General features: G+C 39.2%; 2 protein-coding genes and 1 non-coding gene across 6 annotated transcripts; 1 reads left to right on the forward strand and 2 right to left on the reverse strand.

The window, feature by feature from the left end:
- Window positions 1-5,192: 5,192 nt before the first annotated feature.
- Window positions 5,193-5,276, reverse strand: TRNAL-CAA (transfer RNA leucine (anticodon CAA)). Its single transcript has one exon. It is a non-coding gene; the product is annotated as a tRNA-Leu (tRNA).
- A 229-nt stretch (window positions 5,277-5,505) lies between these two features.
- LOC112296143 (20 kDa chaperonin, chloroplastic) lies at window positions 5,506-6,851 on the forward strand. The gene has a single exon (XM_024548383.2). It carries the CDS (start codon window positions 5,844-5,846, stop codon window positions 6,606-6,608), a length of 765 nt encoding a protein of 254 aa, XP_024404151.1. The 5' UTR covers window positions 5,506-5,843; the 3' UTR covers window positions 6,609-6,851.
- An 882-nt stretch (window positions 6,852-7,733) lies between these two features.
- LOC112296144 (uncharacterized) lies at window positions 7,734-9,531 on the reverse strand. 4 transcript variants are annotated; one of them, XM_024548384.3, is made up of 4 exons: window positions 8,988-9,531; window positions 8,670-8,765; window positions 8,324-8,372; window positions 7,734-8,057 (listed from the first exon to the last, which is right to left on the reverse strand). In XM_024548384.3, the coding sequence occupies exons 1-4, from the start codon at window positions 9,246-9,248 to the stop codon at window positions 7,975-7,977; spliced, it is 489 nt and encodes a 162-aa protein (XP_024404152.2). In that variant the 5' UTR covers window positions 9,249-9,531; the 3' UTR covers window positions 7,734-7,974. The 4 variants fall into 4 exon arrangements, with proteins under 4 accessions (XP_024404152.2, XP_090100996.1, XP_090100995.1 ...); XM_090244870.1 differs by having other exon boundaries at window positions 8,324-8,402; XM_090244869.1 differs by having other exon boundaries at window positions 7,734-8,372.
- Between the last annotated feature and the right edge of the window lie 8,740 nt (window positions 9,532-18,271).

Genomic DNA, 18,271 nt, shown 5'->3' on the forward strand with positions numbered 1-18,271 from the left:
TCCACATCTATCAGCGACCACTTCTCTTCTTTAACTTCTTGTCTTTCTCTACATTAGTAAACGCTGCGTTCTAGATGATGGATATAATTGTTGCAACTTCAAGTTGTTCTTAGGAATGCATTCAAATTATCATGCCAAATAAATTGAAGCAAGTTAAATCTAAAAAAAAAACTATAACTATTCTTGCCTAAGTATGTTATTAAACATTATCATGGATGGTTTTCTTGCCAAATGAGTATATAGATGGTCCAATTCATGACATAAATAAAGTCAAATTCAAATAAATTCCTTATCTATAAAGTATTTTTTACTTTATATCAAAATTATTTATTTTTTGCTTGTGCCAAACACCTTAAAAACATTTCTACATTGCATCTACCTAAACTACTATATTAAAAACTTAGTAAAACATCATTATTGTATTATAAAACTCTAATTTCAATTCAAAGTATCTATCTATAAATAAGTCATTACTTTAATTGATTGACATTGTTCATAGATCTTGTTCATCTTAAATACATGCTTCATTTTTAAGACACTTAACGTCATGACCTCTTTGCACCTACTTACCTTATTTTTATTTCAAGAATTTCATAAATTCATACTAAAAAAAAATGTCATTGTCTTAATATATAAAATATCAAAAAACTATTCTAATACAATGCATTCTTCTCTTAATAATGACTTATTATTACGGTTCAAAGTTTAAATATGTGCATAGACTCAAATTTTGGTCTTTATAAGGAGGTGTGGGCTAGAACCCCACTACAGACATAGTTCCAAATCTATCATTGACCACTTCTCTTCTTTTACTTCTTGTCCCTCTCTACGTTCATAAATGCCACGTTCTAGATGATGCATACAATTGTTAGAACTTCAAATTGTTCTTAGGGATGTATTCAAATTATCATGCCAAATAAATTGAAGTAGGATAAATCTAAGAAAAACACTATAACTATTCTTGCCTAAATGTGTTATTAAATATTATCATGGATGGTTTTCTTGCCAAATGAGTATATAGAGGGTCAAATTCATGACAAAAATAAAGTCAACTTCAAATAAGATCCTTATCTTGAAAGTATTTTTTACTTTACATCAAAATCACTTCTTTTTTTTAGTATGAAGTTATGAAATTCTTAAAAGAAAAGTATCGTAAGAAGGTGCAAAGTGGTCATGACCTTAAGTGTCTTAAAAATGAAGCATGTATTTAAGATGAAGAAGATCTTTTAACAATGTCAAGCAATTAAAGAAATGGCTTATTTATAGATAGATACTTTCAATTACAATTAGAGTTTTATAATACAATAATGATATTTTACTAAGTTCTTAAGATAGTAGTTTAGATAGATGTAATTTAGAAATATTTTTAGGGTGTTTGGCAAAAGCAAAAAAATAAATGACTTTGATGTAAAAGTAAAAAATACTTTGAAGTTAAGGAATTTATTTGAATTTGATTTTTTTTGTCATGAATGTGACCATCTATGTATTCATTTGGCAAGAAAACCATCCATGATACTGTTTGATAACACATTTAGGTAATAATAGTCTAGTGTTTTTCTTAGATTTAACTTGCTTCAATTTATTTGGCATGATAATTTGAATATATCCCTAAGAACAACTTGAAGTTGCAACAATTACATCCATCATCTAGAATGCGGTGGTTACAAATGTAGAGAGGGGCAAGAAGTTAAAGAAGAGAAGTGGTCAACGATAGATGTGGAACTATGTCTGTAGTGGGATTCTTGCCCACGCCTCCTTACCAAGACCAGAACTTAAGTCTATGCACATATTTAAATTTTGAACCGTAATAAAAAGTCATTATTAAAAAAAGTATGCATTGTATAAGAATAGTTTTTTGATATGTTATTTATTAAGACATTGACTTTTTCTTTTAGAATGAATTTATGAAATTCTTAAAGTAAAAATAAAGTAAGTAGGTGCAAAGTGGTCATGACCTTAAGTGTCTTATAAATGAAGCATGTATTTAAGATGAACAAGATCTATGAACAATATCAAGCAATTAAAGAAATGGCTTATTTATAGATAGATACTTTGAAGTGCAATTAGAGTTTTATAATATAATAATGATGTTTTAATAAGTTTTTAATATAGTAGTTTAGGTAGATGCAGTGTAGAAATGTTTTTAAGGTGTTTGGCACAAGCAAAAAATTAATGATTTGGATGAAAAAGTAAAAATTACTTTAAAGATAAGGATCTTATTTTCATTTGACTTTATTTATGTCATGAATTAGACCATCTATATACTCATATAGCAAGAGAACTATCCATGATATTATATAATAATTCATATAAGAAATAATAGTTATAGTATTTTTCTTAGATTTAACCTGCTTCAATTTATTTGGTATGATAATTTGAATACATCCCTAAGAACAACTTGAAGTTGCAACAATTATATCCATCATCTAGAAGGCAACGTTTACGACCGTAGAGAGGGACAAGAAGTTAAAGAAGAGAAGTGGTCACTGATAGATGTGGCACTATGTCAGTACTGGAGTTCGAACGAACCCCCTTTTGAACACCAAAACTTGAATCTATGCACATGTTAGAACATTGAACCGTAATAATAAGTCATTATTAAGAAAAAAAAGAGTTGTATTAGAATAGTTTTTTGATATTTTATTTATTAAGACAATGACTTTTTTTTTTTTAGTATGAATTTATAAAATTCTTAAAATAAAAGTATAGTAAGTAGGTGCAAAGTGGTTATGACCTTAAGTGTCTTATAAATGAAGCATGTATTTAAGATGAACAAGATCTATGAACAATATCAAGCAATTAAAGGAATGGCTTACTTATAGAAAGATACTTTGAATTGCAATTAGAGTTTTATAACACAATTATGTTGTTTTACTTAAATGTTAAAATAGTAGTTAAAATAGATGCAATGTAGAAATGTTTTTAAGGTGTTTGGCACAAAAAAAAAAAAAAAAAAAAAAAAAAAAAAAAATTGTTGAAAAAGAAAGAAACACTTTGAAGATAAGGATCTTATTTGAATTTGACTTTATTTATGTCATGAATTTGACTACCTATACATTTGTTTGGCAAAAAAATCATCCATGATATTGTTTAATAAATCGTATAGGAAATAATAGTTATAGTTTTTTTCTTAGATTTAACTTGCTTCAATTTATTTGGCATGATAATTTGAATGCATTCCTAAGAACAACTTGAAGTTGCAACAATTATATCCATCATCTAGAACGCAGCGTTTACTAATGTAGAGAAAGACAAGAAGTTAAAGAAGAGAAGTGGTCGCTGATAGATGTGGAACTACGTGAGTAGTGGGGTTCGAACCTACGCCTCCTTACGAAGACCAGAACTTGAGTCTTTGCACATGTTTAAACTTTGAACCATAATAATAAGTCATTATTAAGAGAAGATCGAGTTGTATTAGAATAGTTTTTTGATATTTTATTTATTAAACAATAACTTTTTTTTTTAGTAGGAATTTATAAACTTCTTAAAACAAAAGTATAGTAAGTAGGTGCAAAGTGGTCATGACCTTAAGTGTCTTAAAAATAAAGCATGTATTTAAGATGAACAAGATCTATGAACATTGTCAAGCAATTAAAGGAATGGCTTATTTATGAATACATACTTTGAATTGGAATTAGAGTTTTATAATATAATAATGATATTTTACTAAGTTGTTAAAATAGTAGTTTAGGTAGATGCAATGTAGAAATATTTTTCAGGTGTTTGGCACAAGCAAAAAATAAATGATTTTGATGTAAAAGTAAAAAATACTTTGAAGATAAGGACTTTATTTGAAGTTGACTTTATTTATGTCATGAATTGGACCATCTATATACTCATTTGGCAAGAAAACCATCCATGATAATGTTTAATAACACATTTAGGCAAGAATAGTTATAGTGTTTTTCTTAGATTTATCCTGCTTCAATTTATTTGGCATGATAATTTGAATACATCCCTAAGAACAACTTGAAGTTGCAACAATTATATCTATCATCTACAACGCGGCGTTTACAAACGTAGAGAGGGACAAGAAGTTAAAGAAGAGAAGTGGTCACTGATAGATGTGGAACTATGTCAGTAGTGGGGTTCGAACCCACGCCCCCTTACGAAGACTAGAACTTGAGTCTATGCTCATGTTTAAACTTTGAACCGTAATAATAAGTCATTATTAAGAGAAGAATGAGTTGTATTAGAATAGTTTTTTGATATTTTATTTATTAAGACAATGACCTTTTTTTTTTTAGTATGAATTTATGAAATTCTTAAAACAAAAATAAAGTAAGTAGGTGCAAAGTGGTCATGACCTTAAGTGTCTTAAAAATGAAGCATGTATTTAAGATGAACAAGATCTATGAACAATGTCAAGCAATTAAAGGAATGGCTTATTTATAGATAGATACTTTGAATTGCAATTAGAGTTTTATAACACAATAATGATGTTTTACTAAGTTGTTAAAATAGTAGTTTAGGTAGATGCAATGTAGAAATGTTTTTAAGGTGTTTGGCACAACAAAGAATAAATGATTTTGATGTAAAAGTAAAAAACACTTTGAAGATAAGGAATTTATTTGCATTTGAAGTTCAAGAAGAGAAGAGATCACTGATAGATGCGGAACGATGTCAGCAGTGGGGTTCGAACCCACGCCCCCTTACAAAGACTAGAACTTGAGTCTATGCTCATGTTTAAACTTTGAACCGTAATAATAAGTCATTATTAAGAGAAGAATGAGTTGTATTAGAATAGTTTTTTGATATTTTATTTATTAAGACAATGACCTTTTTTTTTTTAGTATGAATTTATGAAATTCTTAAAACAAAAATAAAGTAAGTAGGTGCAAAGTGGTCATGACCTTAAGTGTCTTAAAAATGAAGCATGTATTTAAGATGAACAAGATCTATGAACAATGTCAAGCAATTAAAGGAATGGCTTATTTATAGATAGATACTTTGAATTGCAATTAGAGTTTTATAACACAATAATGATGTTTTACTAAGTTGTTAAAATAGTAGTTTAGGTAGATGCAATGTGGAAATGTTTTTAAGGTGTTTGGCACAACAAAGAATAAATGATTTTGATGTAAAAGTAAAAAACACTTTGAAGATAAGGAATTTAAAACACTTTGAAGATAAGGAATTTATTTGCATTTGAAGTTCAAGAAGAGAAGAGATCACTGATAGATGCGGAACGATGTCAGCAGTGGGGTTCGAACCCACGCCCCCTTACGAAGACCAGAACTTGAGTCTGGCGCCTTAGACCACTCGGCCATGCTGACTTGTCTTCCGCTGATGTGCTGTCGCAGCTCAAAGCCGCGTACTATCGCTTCAATAGTATTCTTCAAGGGCACGAGAACTCATGTAGACAGGTTGATGCCCTGACGCTAACATCAACGACTGACGCGTCGGGGGAAGCCGAATGTTCGGAATGGGCAGGGCTCATTCATCCCATCCCAAGCCCCAGGCTCCAAAGCGAACTTGGGGAGCTGAGGGAGAAGGGGGCATTATCCACAAGCAAGCCCCCCAGAGACAGCAGAATACGACGACGAGGGCCAGGAACACTCTTCCGTCTCACCAGCCCTGCGCTTTTCTGGAGCATTCCAAAGCCCCATGAAAGCCCAAAACCCACCTCCCACCCTGCAGCGCGTCTCCCCAATCCCCTCCTCAATCTTCGTATCCTTCGATTAGGTCGGATTCCTCCTCTGTCTGCTTCACATTCTCGCATTCTGTCGTCTTCACTCCAATTCTCCGCTCCCCCTCCTCCTTCCTTCGCATTGTAGCGCGTCCGCATTCGCATTCGCATTCGCATCCGCATCGCTATTGCAGTTTGGATTCAATCCACCGCCATGGCTGCCCAGGTTGGAATGGCTCTCAACGCCCAGACCTGCAAATTGGCCTCCTTTCAGGGCCTCAGGGCTACCCCCGCGCGCTCTGCCCAGCTCAACCCTAGCCAGGTCTCCTTCACTGCCCCCTCCCGCAGCAGGTGCGTCGCCGTGCGCGCTGTCGCGGCCGTGGCGCCCAAGTTCGCCACGCTCAAACCCCTGGGCGACCGCATCCTCGTCAAGATTCAGACCGTGGAGGAAAAGAGCTCGGGCGGCATCCTGCTGCCCACCACGGCGCAGACCAAGCCCCAGGGCGGGCAGGTGGTGGCCGTGGGCGACGGCAAGTCGCTGGGCGACAAGAAGCTGGAGCCCGCGGTGAAGACGGGCGCGCAGATCGTGTACTCCAAGTACGCGGGCACGGAAGTGGAGTTCAACGGCGAGCCGCACCTCCTGCTCAAGGAGGACGACGTCGTGGGTCTGCTGTCCACGGACGACGTGAAGGACCTGGAGCCGGCCAACGATCGCGTGCTCATTCGCGTGACGGAGATGGAGTCCAAGACTTCGGGGGGCGTGTTGCTCACGGACAGCGCCAAGGAGAAGCCCGTGATCGGGTCGGTGGTGGCGACGGGGCCGGGTGCCTACGGCGAGGACGGCGAGCGGAGGCCGCTGGAGGTGCAGAAGGGCAACACGGTGCTCTACTCCAAGTACGCGGGCAACGAGTTCAAGGGTAAGGACGGGACGCAGTACGTGGTGCTCAGGGTGCAGGACATCCTCGCCGTGCTCTCGTAGTTTAGACCAATTTATCCTTGTTTCGTTTCGAGAGTAGGTTTTGGTAGTTGTTGGATATTTAGATTGCAGCCGGATTCCGGTTGTCTTTTTTAGGTGACGGATACTGGTTAGGGGTGGAACTCGTTGCAGAAGAACTGCGATGGTCGTCGGAGTCATCGCTGAGGTCGTGCATTGCGAGGGTTATACTGAAATGAATGTATTGCAATGAATGAGAATGCGGCTGATGATGGCCTTTTCGCTCGATTCGATGGAGTGCGAGCTCATTGGCCCTTGTGCATTTGGGTTTTTCCGATTACGGTCCGTTCAGCACCTGGCGTGGTTTCTGTTTGGAGTGGGTTGATGTGAGTTTTTTTGAGTAGTACAGTGGATGGTGCATTTGGATGGTTGCACAGCAGGAGTGTGTTGTGTAGGATTATTTTGATTGCTATTTCTTTTTTCGTTTTTTGGAAAATGGTTTGAAGCGGATGGCTTGGAGGACCTAATTTTGTTGTAGCATAGTAGAACCGGTGGTATGTGTGTGTGTATGTGTATCATACATTTTGTAGGTGCGGTGCTGTTTTGTATGCCGTGGTTTGCACCCGAATTGGAGGCTGCAAATGCAGCCCGAGTTTGAGCGGGTAACACCGTTGTGTGGGTTGTGCGCCCGATTCTTTGGTCTCTGCAGCGGGTATTGACGGTTGTGTGCGTCATGTTGTAGCAGTTTGCGTTGTGCGTGTGTCGGTAAATGACGAGTTGAGACACTCGTTTGGGTTACATTGGACATGTGGTGTAGTCAGAGCGCATGTGAATTCAGTCGCATCGTGCAGGGGGCTCTGCCGTTCTCTGCTCTGCTCTGTTCTGCTCTGTTTTGCAGCTCTAGCCGCGGGTTGTATACGTCCGTGGGATCTTGGAAGCAGCTGTTGCGGTCCAACTGTGGTTTATTTCAAATATCTGCTGGGGGATCGAAGCATATTCGCAAGAGGCTGTGGTTTGAGGATGCACAGCTGTTGTGTTGGGCATGTGGACATGTGTGAGGGTTTGACGTCTCCTGTATGATGGGGTACACGTGCAGACCTGATTTTATCAGGTCGGTCCACGCTGGAGATTATCGAACACAGGCGGAGATTGGACGGATCGCAGACAGCATTGTTCACTTTTCAAATGGGTGCTAATATGCAGCATGTAATTGCATGTTTTGGATGCGACCAATTTCACATGTGTTCGGTCGACCTCTCGACGACCTGGATCATAGCCGAGGTTGGGATTGTACCTCTGGTGCAGATCAGAAAGTCAGTAAGAAACCAGAAAGTGAAAAAAAGTAAAAAAAAAAAAAAACAGGAGAGTCTCGGCTGCGCTGAACGTTCAGTTGATGTGTGTCTCTTGTGGATCAACTCGAGAAATGTCTCCTGCGGAGTGCCTCCACGCTCTTCGTCGAGGAAAGAAGGGTGTCTTGAGCTGCATGCTTCATCACTGCACGAAAAGCACACACCACTTGTGATGAAGAAGAATCACGATCACTGCAGTCGGCTCAGTGTCGATGAGCGGAATGAAGGCGCTTGATAATGGTGCACTCCCAGGCCAATTTAGAGAGGACGGCAATTGCATTTGAACAGGCATTCTCTGTGTCTCGTGTGACGATCCAGTGCCGAGATGGCAATGCGATGTGTGTATCACGAGAGAAATCGGTTCATCTGTTCTGCATGCATGGCCTACTGTGCAGAGTGAGATGTTCTTACAGTGGGCTATGGCGGACTGCGCTTTGGTGCAGATGTCCTTGCACGCATCCTGCACACAAAGGTCAATCCTCGAGAGGATCTGAAGTGAATTAGCTTTGGAAGCCAACATGTCGACCGCAGAGTGCTCTCTCCAACTAACGGAAGCTGTGCATGCATCGAGGTCACTTATTTGTTTGCGATTGGAAGGTCAGCAGAAGTTGATCACACAACAAGGGCGGTTTCGGTGTTTGTGGGAGGTGTTGCGCAGGGAACATGTCTCATGCGCATGGCAAAACCTCTCGCGACGATGTAATCATCTTCAGACATGCATTCAATCACACGCTCGAGTCGGTTTATTCCTGCGAACCTGGATCTCCTGAAAGTCGTCGTTGAACTGGGCCATGGATTCGCCTGCTTGTATCTCGAGCGCTACAACGTGCGCTTTGAGGGTCTGAGTGTCACACTTGATGCACAGCAGATGCCAGTGACAATATCAGGCTGCTATCCAACATGGCATGAAGACGTACTTGAGTATTGCACACGCGCGTGTGTGTCGTTGCGGAAATAAGAGCATTCACTGATTGCGTCACTGGACATTGCATCATGCACCTTCATACAACAAGACGATGAGACTTCACCCATGCTCAAACGTGCAAGAATTCAACACCCTGCACAGTGTCCTCACCTTCACCCGCTTGCGCAGCCTGTCGCCGGAAGTCTCTATGTCCGTCAAACACGGTGCGTGCAGTTGGTTCAACTTCTCCTCCAAGGACAGCACGGTGGACTGTACACGAGACTTGACAGCGGCGACGTCGTCGCAAGAAGCGGGAGGGCCATGGATCATGTCGCCGAGGTTGCGATCAGGTTCAGACACCCGTGGCCGTGGCCGTGGTCGTGGGCGTGAAGGACCACCGTCTCGTGCATTCTTGGTCTTCCTCTTCCCCATGCTCCTGAACGGTCTCCGAAACAGAGTCAGTGAGATGACGAGTGCAAAGAGAGATGAGAGTGCTCCAGCGTAATGGGCTATGAGCGAGAGGTTTGCTTCGGCACAGGATTCCCACCTTGCTTGTGTTGGTGGTGGACAAAACCGGACGAGCAGAGCCCGCTTCGATTGCCATCGAGGAATCGAACAATTCAAATTTGAGGCGCGGTTGGCGTGGATTTGAATTTGATCACTTGCATTCCCTGCCCGTTCGAATAGTCGCGGGTGATCCGATGATTATCACTCAGTCTCCTCCCTCCTGGCCACGGGGGAGGTTTTTACCGACGCGTTATCCTCTCTTCGGTAATATAGTTTTACGCTACAAACCCCTACGTGTGTGATACTTCGCAAATGTTGTTTAGTAGCCGGGTTTCATGGTGTGCCTGTGTTTGTTTTTAGGTCTTTTGTGATTTTTTGATGAAGTGAGGTGTTTGGGATTCATTTTTGAGTCAGCTCATACTTTTTGGGGAGTACACAAGCAGCTTAGTTATATATTTGTTTTAATTTTTTCTGAGAAGGATATTTGCTGGGTATTGGTGGGCGTAAAGAGCTTGGTGAAGTTTCAACATCCTTTTGGATTGAGTGACTGGATCCCTTGAGTGTTCTTTGAGTGGGTTTTTAGAATATTGGAACAGAGTTTGACTTAGTGCTTTCGATAGGGGCCTGATTATGTTTAGTGTTGTAGAAGTTTTAGTCTTAGAATATTTTGAGATGATTTTTTGCACGTCCATTCGGAGTTGATGATGACATAGATCTCATTGTATAGTACTGCGAGGGTAATGTTCCTCACTTTTGCCTTTGAACTTCGGAATGGACAGGCACAAACTGAACATTGTACACAAAGTCTTTGGAGGTTTACTGACAGGTGTAGAAGACTTGGGCGCGCTCATTCAATTGAGCCCAATTCAGCTGGATTTCTCTACTGGTTGCAGATATGTGTCTATGCGTGTCTCGGTTTGTTCAAGTTGGATCTCTACCTGCCTTTATGTGTTTTTAGAGTCGCCCTCTGTGATCGAAAGGTACTGGGAGCAATGTTTTGAAAAAGTATTCGTATTCAGAACTTGATGGAACACTTTCTTTCCACGTAATGAGATGCCAAGGTTACATCGGGAACCTTAACAGAGCGTTCGACGACAAGCAATCCATTAGTTCAAGTGACGACGTGAGTACATTATTGCCTCCACCCCATCGACATCGCTTTTATGCTTTTCTAAGTTGGCAGCGCAGATGCGTCTTTTGTACTCACTGGGCCGGAAGAGTACGTTGCTTTACGGTGTTTGAAAAGAATTTCCACACCCTAGTCCAGGTGGTTGGGTACTCAACAAAATAAGAAAATCGGCTACGTGTGATACCACGATAAAGAGCATGCAGACCTCTCAATGAAATTGGACTTGTGTACGAGATGAGTACTTTTCGAAGCAGAATGCTCAATTCTAGTGTCGTTGGGTCTGCTGTCTTTTCGAAGACTCCTTTAAACGTGAGATTGATTTCCTTGATTGAAGTTTCTAAACTAAATTGGATATAGCCTTCTTTAGCACATGAAAAAAAACACAATGCTTGGGTCAAGGACCTACGTGTTCTTCTTTTCTAACTTCTAATACAAGTCGTGATCACTCATTTGACGGACATCGATAAAAAGACTGTTGAAAACTTGGAGCAATGAGTAGCTGTTTTGTGAATGACGCTTGTTTTTGTCAAAATGCCTACGTGACTGACTCCCCTAGCGCATGGGCAGTAGACACTACGCATGTAGAGTGCCAGTGACAATTCAAGTACAACGATGACTCATAATCTTAGGTGCTCTATTAGCAGTGTCAGAGAGGAGACAGCAGCTGTGATCAACAGGACCATGATTTTTTTAATGTGGAGATGTATTCCTGCAAGAACAACCGACTGAGTGGTTTTTGATGTTATTTGATTAGGGTTTCATGTCTCTTTGTGAATGCCTCGCACCATATTTGGCGTTCCATGTAAACTAAATTCGGATTGTTCTTTTTCAGGATTAGGTTCTATGAGCACTGATGGCTAATTGAATCAATTCTAGCATCCTCGCGTAGTCGGCACTGAGCACACAAGACTTCGACCATGTTTCGCCACGGTTTGACATGCCATCCTCCTCAGAAACTCATTCTAGTGCAGGATGGCGAAACTGCTGCTGGAAAAGAATCTATACTCAGATATCTATTGCAGCCTTGAAGTCGAAATTTTCTTCTTAACAAATGATATGCTTTAAAGAACTGCAGTGTCTCTTGTTCTGGAACAAAGTGTACTGCACATCTCCTTGTTTGTTGAAGCCCTCAGACTGAGCCCAAATCAGCATCTACTGATACCAACATTTGCCTACAACACAGTTGTTCACCACAGATGCAATGAAGTCTGTGAAGCTGAATCCGTAACAATGCCATGTATTCAACGACATGCTCTTCCGGGCTTGCTTGCAGCTTGTGAGTGCGGCTTCAAAATGCTGAGCTGCTGCCCATGAAACACATGTTTTCATGCCTACCGAGAAGTTTTATCAGTCTGAGGGCCTTTCACAAGAGCGGTATTTTTACTCAGCAAGGAATGGAGACCCTGGACCTCCACTGCAAACAGATGTTTGAGACAGATTTTGAAGCTCAATATTTGAGTTGTCTCCAAAGCTGACTGGTCTCTGTCTCTAATCTTGCCCCCGCAACCCACTACAGATATGAGTCATAAGTGGCCTTGCTGCAGGAATGTTAAGTTCAATATCTCCTCAAAGTCCTTACCCTTTGTTTCCATTCCATTATACCGTTGAAGTCTATCTCTGTCTCCCATCATATGACAAGCTGATGAAACCAGTAACAGCGATGCGGGGTTGTCTTGTCTGTTCTCAAATCCAACCTCCACAACAACCAAGGTGCCATCTTAAGTACATCTTTATTTCTTTTCAAATTTTTGGGAAAACTTTGCTCCTCAAAGGTTTAAATAGGCGATGAGTGGCCTTCAGCTGGAATGTGGGCTAGTCCTTTGATATAAGTACAAAAAAAAAGTGAAAAAACCCTGCGTGCTCTTAGCTTTTATAAATCTGATGTGACATGGTTGCAAAAGAAAGAGAAGAAATAAAATCAAATAAAGCAGACAAAGCAAGCAAGCAAGAGTTTTTTTTCAAAAAAAATTGAAGAGGGAAAAAAGAAAGAGAAAAGAGGAGATTTACAAAGGAGGTAACACATCAATATCTTGCTTGAAGGCCAATGTAAAGACCAGGTCCAGGTCCAAAACAATTTTGTCACCCACCGCCCCATCTTGGCACCCCATTATAAAAGCCATTCTGGGAACACAGGATACTTATTCTGAAAATGACGCGTTCTTGCGTGGAAAGAGTCATAGCATGAATGAAGCTACTAGTATTCATCCACCCCTAATGCTCAAAAATTTAAACTGAACTTTTCTTTTCTTTCCTTTTTTTTCCTTTTTCTTCACTACAATGATAATAATAATAACCAGCCCAAGAAGTGGGTTTCTCCAAACACCTCTTACAGAATGAAGGTGCTGTTTTGTGAAACCTCACAACCAAAAGCTGTGGACAGCCACTACAAGTTCATTTCCTTATGTTCCTATTCTTTACTCACCTACCCAACCATGGCCACCACCAATTGTAGAAACAACATTCCACACTCTCTTTTTGTTGAGGATCTGTTCTCAGTTCCCAGTTCCCAGATCAGTTTTGGATCGCATGACACATGGCTGCTTGGGGGGGGAGGGGGGGGCGTGTGTGTGCAGAGGGTGGACCTAGAACTAGCCCCACAGATTCTATGCTTCCTTCTTCCTCTGAAGGCTCTGGCATGAGCTTCATCTGGATTGTGTGCAAGGGTCACTTTTTGCAAAGGTTCCAAATGGACACCATCCAGGCTTGCCCTAAAGCTCACTCAAATGAACCTCTCATTGGCCCCCAACCCCATAAAGGTATTGCTTCCCTTGTAGATCTCATTTGCTTCCTTTTCCATCATGCTGGAGAAGAAGAAGCATGAAGAATGAAGAAGAAGGAATTGGAAGAAAGAAGGAAAAAAAAAAAAAAAAAAAAAAAAACTGGGAGTGGTCTCCTAGTCAGCCTATCCTACTCCTACATTGGATAAACTTAGGGACCCAATTAACAACAGCTACAATTAGTCCCCTTCAGAGCCCAACTTGTGTGTGAGAGCTCCAGGATGGATTCCGGGTGGAACAGGCGTGCAGGAAGGGGAAGGGGCAGGAGTGTGGAGGTAGTTGTAGTGTCATGGGCGTGGGTCAGGGGTCGTTGTAGAAGATGGGCCCGGTTGAGGCTTGGGCGGCGCGGCCCTCACAACCAAAGCCAGTTAAGCCAGTCCCCCCACCCCCACCCCACCCCAACAACAGCTCTCTCTCTCTTCTTCCTTTTCCAGTCCAGGAAAAGCCTATGCTAACAAGCAAGTGCCAGCTGGATCTTGCCCCCCCCCCACCCCCTCCCTCAGTTCTATCCCGGGTGCAATCCTCTGTCTGAGTGGATGAATGTGAGTGTATATTTTGGATGGATGTTACATTGCTATATTGGATGGATGTTCTGTCGCACACTGTGTCACTGGAATGTTCCATTTGTATGCAGAATGTTCTTTTGAGAATGGGGGTCAAAGGCCCACATTCTTGCTGTAAATACAAAAGAGAGGGGGGAGAGGGAGAATGTTAGGGTTTTGGGGGAAAAATAGATGAATAAAATAAATAAATAAGATGGAGAACTATTTGTGTGTGTGTGTGTGTGTATTGAGTGGGATAAGATGTGGACATGTGGAGGCTCCCATCATGTAATGTCATGTCATAAGGTTTGGTTTTGGTGGAAAGTCATAATTGACAAATGTGACTAGACTTAAGGGAAGCTAAGCCACTCTCTCAACTCTTAACTGTAACCAATGCTTTTGCTCTCATCTGGCTATATCAGTGGAAAGGGCTTGATGTGATGGGATGAATATTATTTACTCATTTCCTCTCTTCCATCATACAAAATAAGTGTGAGAATGGAAAAAGGGAAGGGTTTGCACAACCACCACCGCACAACTCAATCCCAAAACATCCAAAAATAAAATATAATAAAACTCAAAACTAAACTGAAGAAACGGTTCCATGCAGAAAATCAGACAAGTGCAGGTTATTTCATCAATACACAAAGGTGACAAAATAGTTTAGAAATAAACATCTCAGATCAATTGTTTTAAAAATATGTCAGGAATTTGAGTTTGGTTTGGTTACTCACACTTTTAAAGAAGATATGATTTTTTAAATGTTATGAATATTTCTCAAAAGACAAGTTAGCATTTTTTCTTTAAAAAAAATGTAATAAATTATTTTAGGATTGTTTTTAGTATTTTGCAACATTCCACTACTACATTGTATGAAACAAATTATCATTTGTAATAGGTAAAAATAAAGAATAAAGAATGGTATTAAAATACTAATTATAAATATGAGAGAGTGTCATTTCATTAAAATTAATAAATACACCAAGAATAAGAGATTACACATATTGATCCTTTTTCTGAAATTCCATTTAAAACTAATCTTCTTGTTCATCAGAGTAACTCCAACACACAGACTGAAAATCAATACAAATAACCGAGAATACAAAAAAAGTTCTGAAGATGGACCTTTAAACTTTTTGGTTTGTTTAAATCTTATTTTGTTTATAGAAAATATATACATATTTTTTAAATGAGTGGTTAAGTCTATTACCTTGTTACAGAAATGTATTTAGTACACATCACAAATTCTGGTGTTTGTAAACCAGAATAGAATTAATGTGAAGATTGGTGTTGATTATATTGTTTTTACTTATAATGTCAAAAAATTGCCCTCCTCTGAATTTAAGGATAACTCTAGCTAAGAACAAAAAAAAAAAAAAAAAAAAAAAAAATGCAACATCACACTTTAAACTTTACATAAAATTTAAAAAATAAATCATTGGTTGTTTATTTGGTATCTTTTTGGTGTTTGAATATTGGTTTCATTGTTACATATGATACAAGCAACTTGCACACAATTGTTTGTACAATGCTCATACACATAGCACATAACATAAAATTCCAATAATAATATTCATAAAAAATAATAAGTTATGGCATATAAAATTTTAGAAGAAAATTCAAATATCTTTATTATAATGTATTATATTATGTCTAATTTAGGGGCTGTAATTCTGTTGTATAATTTCCTTCAAGCACATGAAATTTAAATTAGCCATATCTTTGCCTTTGAGTTGTATAAATTGTATATACATTCAAAAAGAAATTAAAGGATTCATTAAATCTCTGAATGTTGGAAAGAGAAATTCTTAAATATTAGAAATGTTGCAGAAAAAATTGGGATGTTTGTTTTAAATGAAAAAGCTGTAGAATATGAAAATCATTTAATTTCGACTGACAATATATTTTAAATAAATAATTGATCCAGTAAATGATGTGATCTGTTTTTAGGTTTGTCTGTATATATTGTCATGGAAATCCAACCTAAAAGTTAGTTGCACGTGCTCATCAATAATACTTTCATAACAGAGCTCATCAACCAAATCAGGCAAGTCATTTGGTCTCAGCTTCTGTTTTGACACCAATCTTCAGTATTAGCCATAAAGCCTCAGGACATACTTCCATATGAATGCTACCACAATCAGCATAAACATAGGGTCAAGTCAAATGTCTTATCCACAATATGCAGTGGAATTTTATTTTATTCAAACTCACTTATTTTATGTAAATAGTATCATTCTTTTGTGGGTGCCAAAACAAAAGAGCGTTCAAATCCTTTGCATTTTGTGAGAGATGTACAACATGGAGTTATATACTCTCAAGGGAAGAACTGGCTCCAACATCCATGCCATGAAAAAAAATCACCAAATTTTGTCTTTTTTTTTGGACATTCTTTGTTTGTGTTTTCACTTCTTTTTCTTTCTCATGTTGCACTCTCTCTTAATCAATTTCATATATCTATGTGAGGATGTGGTGGAGTTCAAGCACTCTTGGAGGAGGACAAGGACAGAGGCTGGTGTTGTTCATGTACGTAGGAGTTATTAATATTGGAATACTTTAAACCATCCACTTAAGATTTTTCAGCTATCTCAATGGTTTTTTCTCAAAAAAAAACATTTTTAGGTGGAGAAATAAAATTCTGATGTGCTCCATGAGGAGAAAAAGAAAAGGAAAAAGAGGAAAAAAAGAAAAAGAAAAAGAAAAAGAAAAAATAAATTGTTGCAATGGTTTAATTGAAAAAAAAATTACCAAGAGGTTTTTGCATTTGATCCCTAAACCAACACATAGACTTGGCTAAAATCGTCTATAAAAACACATTAAACCCCCACCTCCATCACACTAAACCACCAACTTCATCCTTGAAAAGTTTGACAATCATTGGTAGGCTTGGAATGGACTTAGAATCTTTCTACATGAAGAATGGTTGTTTTTGGGTTTGTGCAAGGGTGGTTTAGGATAAAGTCTACAGGTTGGTTCAAGGGCATGACAAGGTTTAAGATATTTTGACCTTACGTAGGAGCTACTACACCCCCAAAATAAGAAGGAAGGAGGGGAAGAAAGAAATGGAGCAGTGGCAACAACAACAAACAAACTTCCATCAAGGCCCACTCTCTCTCTTGGCCTTGACCCTGCCTCCAATCACCATCACTATGAGGCTGGCATCTGCAAGTGGGAGGGTTACCCAGCATCTGAACTGTAGGATGTTGTTGTTGTCTACAGTGCAGGGTTACCCAGCTTTGTCTCCACTGAAGAAAATCATACATTGGCAATCAAGGAGGATGTATACATGTGTGTGTGTGTGTGTGTTTATATACCTCTCAAGGAAGAGAAGATAATATTAATCTCCAGTATAAACATCAAGGTGACAAGAACATGGAGATAAACAAGCCCTTTTTTGCAATTTTTTTTTTGCTTTTGTGTTTTAAATAAAATGTTCTTAGTTTGTGCGTACTAAATACAATCACGTAAAACCTTATTAACTATAGTTTATCTATGATTGTCTCAAAACATGAAACTAGCTAGAATGTGTGTAGATCCCACAAGAAATATCATTGAGAAAAAGGTATTGTGTGAAATTCACACAAACTATTTTTGTAGAGATGGGTACAAACTTCTACTACTAGTAAGTGTGTGTAGAAATAAATGAATAAATAAATATTTTTATATACATACATATGTGTGTATGTGCGGGGCTAGCCGTCCCATGTGTTGAATGATATGATTCTTCCTTTTCTTCATCTTTGAATAGGGGTCACTGTCCTCCCTTCACAGATGGTTGCTACTACTTGTTGTTGTTCCCCCAATGCCACAATCCAGTGGTTCCCAATGCACTCTCCCTGCTTCTCCCTCCCAGAAAATCCAAAAAATAATTTTAAATTTAATATCCATTTTCAGTAAACTACTGCCATATTGTCCAAAATGTGTCCCCCAAAAAATGCACACAGTATTGCTGATTGAGAAGAAAAAAAAATTGAAAATAGAACAGAAGAAGCATACTAAAGTAGACCTGTGGCTGCCTCATTGCAACCCAAGTGGGGCTTTAGCTGCATTTGCTTTGGGATGCTGCGCTGCCCTAACTCCCATGGCTCATCACAGGAGCTTCGAAGCATACTAACAACAGTAGTAAAAAATATATATATAAAAGACAAAAAAGACAAAAAAAATATTACTGTTGAAAGAAAGTGGATTCAGCAACTGTAGAGAGCATATGTGTGTGTGTTTGTGTGTGTTTGTGTGTGCTCTCTAAGTTTGGTTGTGAGGTTCCTTACTCACCACACTTGAGAGGGTTAGCACTGGTAGTAGCAGTCATGGGTCCAGCTCTGCAAAAGAGGTCCTTGAACAAGCAAGGGTGCCAAAGAATCCACCTCCACCCATCCATGCCCAGTGCCCACCTCTTCATCAAAAGAAACACTCTTCTTCACCCTCAAGTCTCTGTGAAGACCTCTGCTGCGATTATCACCACCACTGCTGCTGTGGCCATTGCTATTGTTTCTGCCACTA

The sequence above is a fragment of the Physcomitrium patens genome, chromosome 19 (assembly GCF_059467195.1).
Source record: "Physcomitrium patens ecotype Gransden chromosome 19, ASM5946719v1, whole genome shotgun sequence".
NCBI classification, from domain to species: Eukaryota; Viridiplantae; Streptophyta; class Bryopsida; order Funariales; family Funariaceae; genus Physcomitrium; species Physcomitrium patens.

Excerpts from the sequence above, each read along its gene's own strand:
- LOC112296144 (XM_090244868.1), bottom strand. The coding sequence starts at position 9,248 with ATGGGGAAGAGGAAGACCAAGAATGCACGAGACGGTGGTCCTTCACGC. Across the intron at positions 8,766-8,987 it reads GGCTGCGCAAGCGGGTGAAG|TGTGACACTCAGACCCTCAA; the intron begins GTGAGGACACTG and ends CTGTGCATCAAG. Across the intron at positions 8,403-8,669 it reads ACGACTTTCAGGAGATCCAG|ATCCTCTCGAGGATTGACCT; the intron begins GTTCGCAGGAAT and ends AATTCACTTCAG.
- LOC112296143 (XM_024548383.2), top strand. The coding sequence starts at position 5,844 with ATGGCTGCCCAGGTTGGAATGGCTCTCAACGCCCAGACCTGCAAATTG.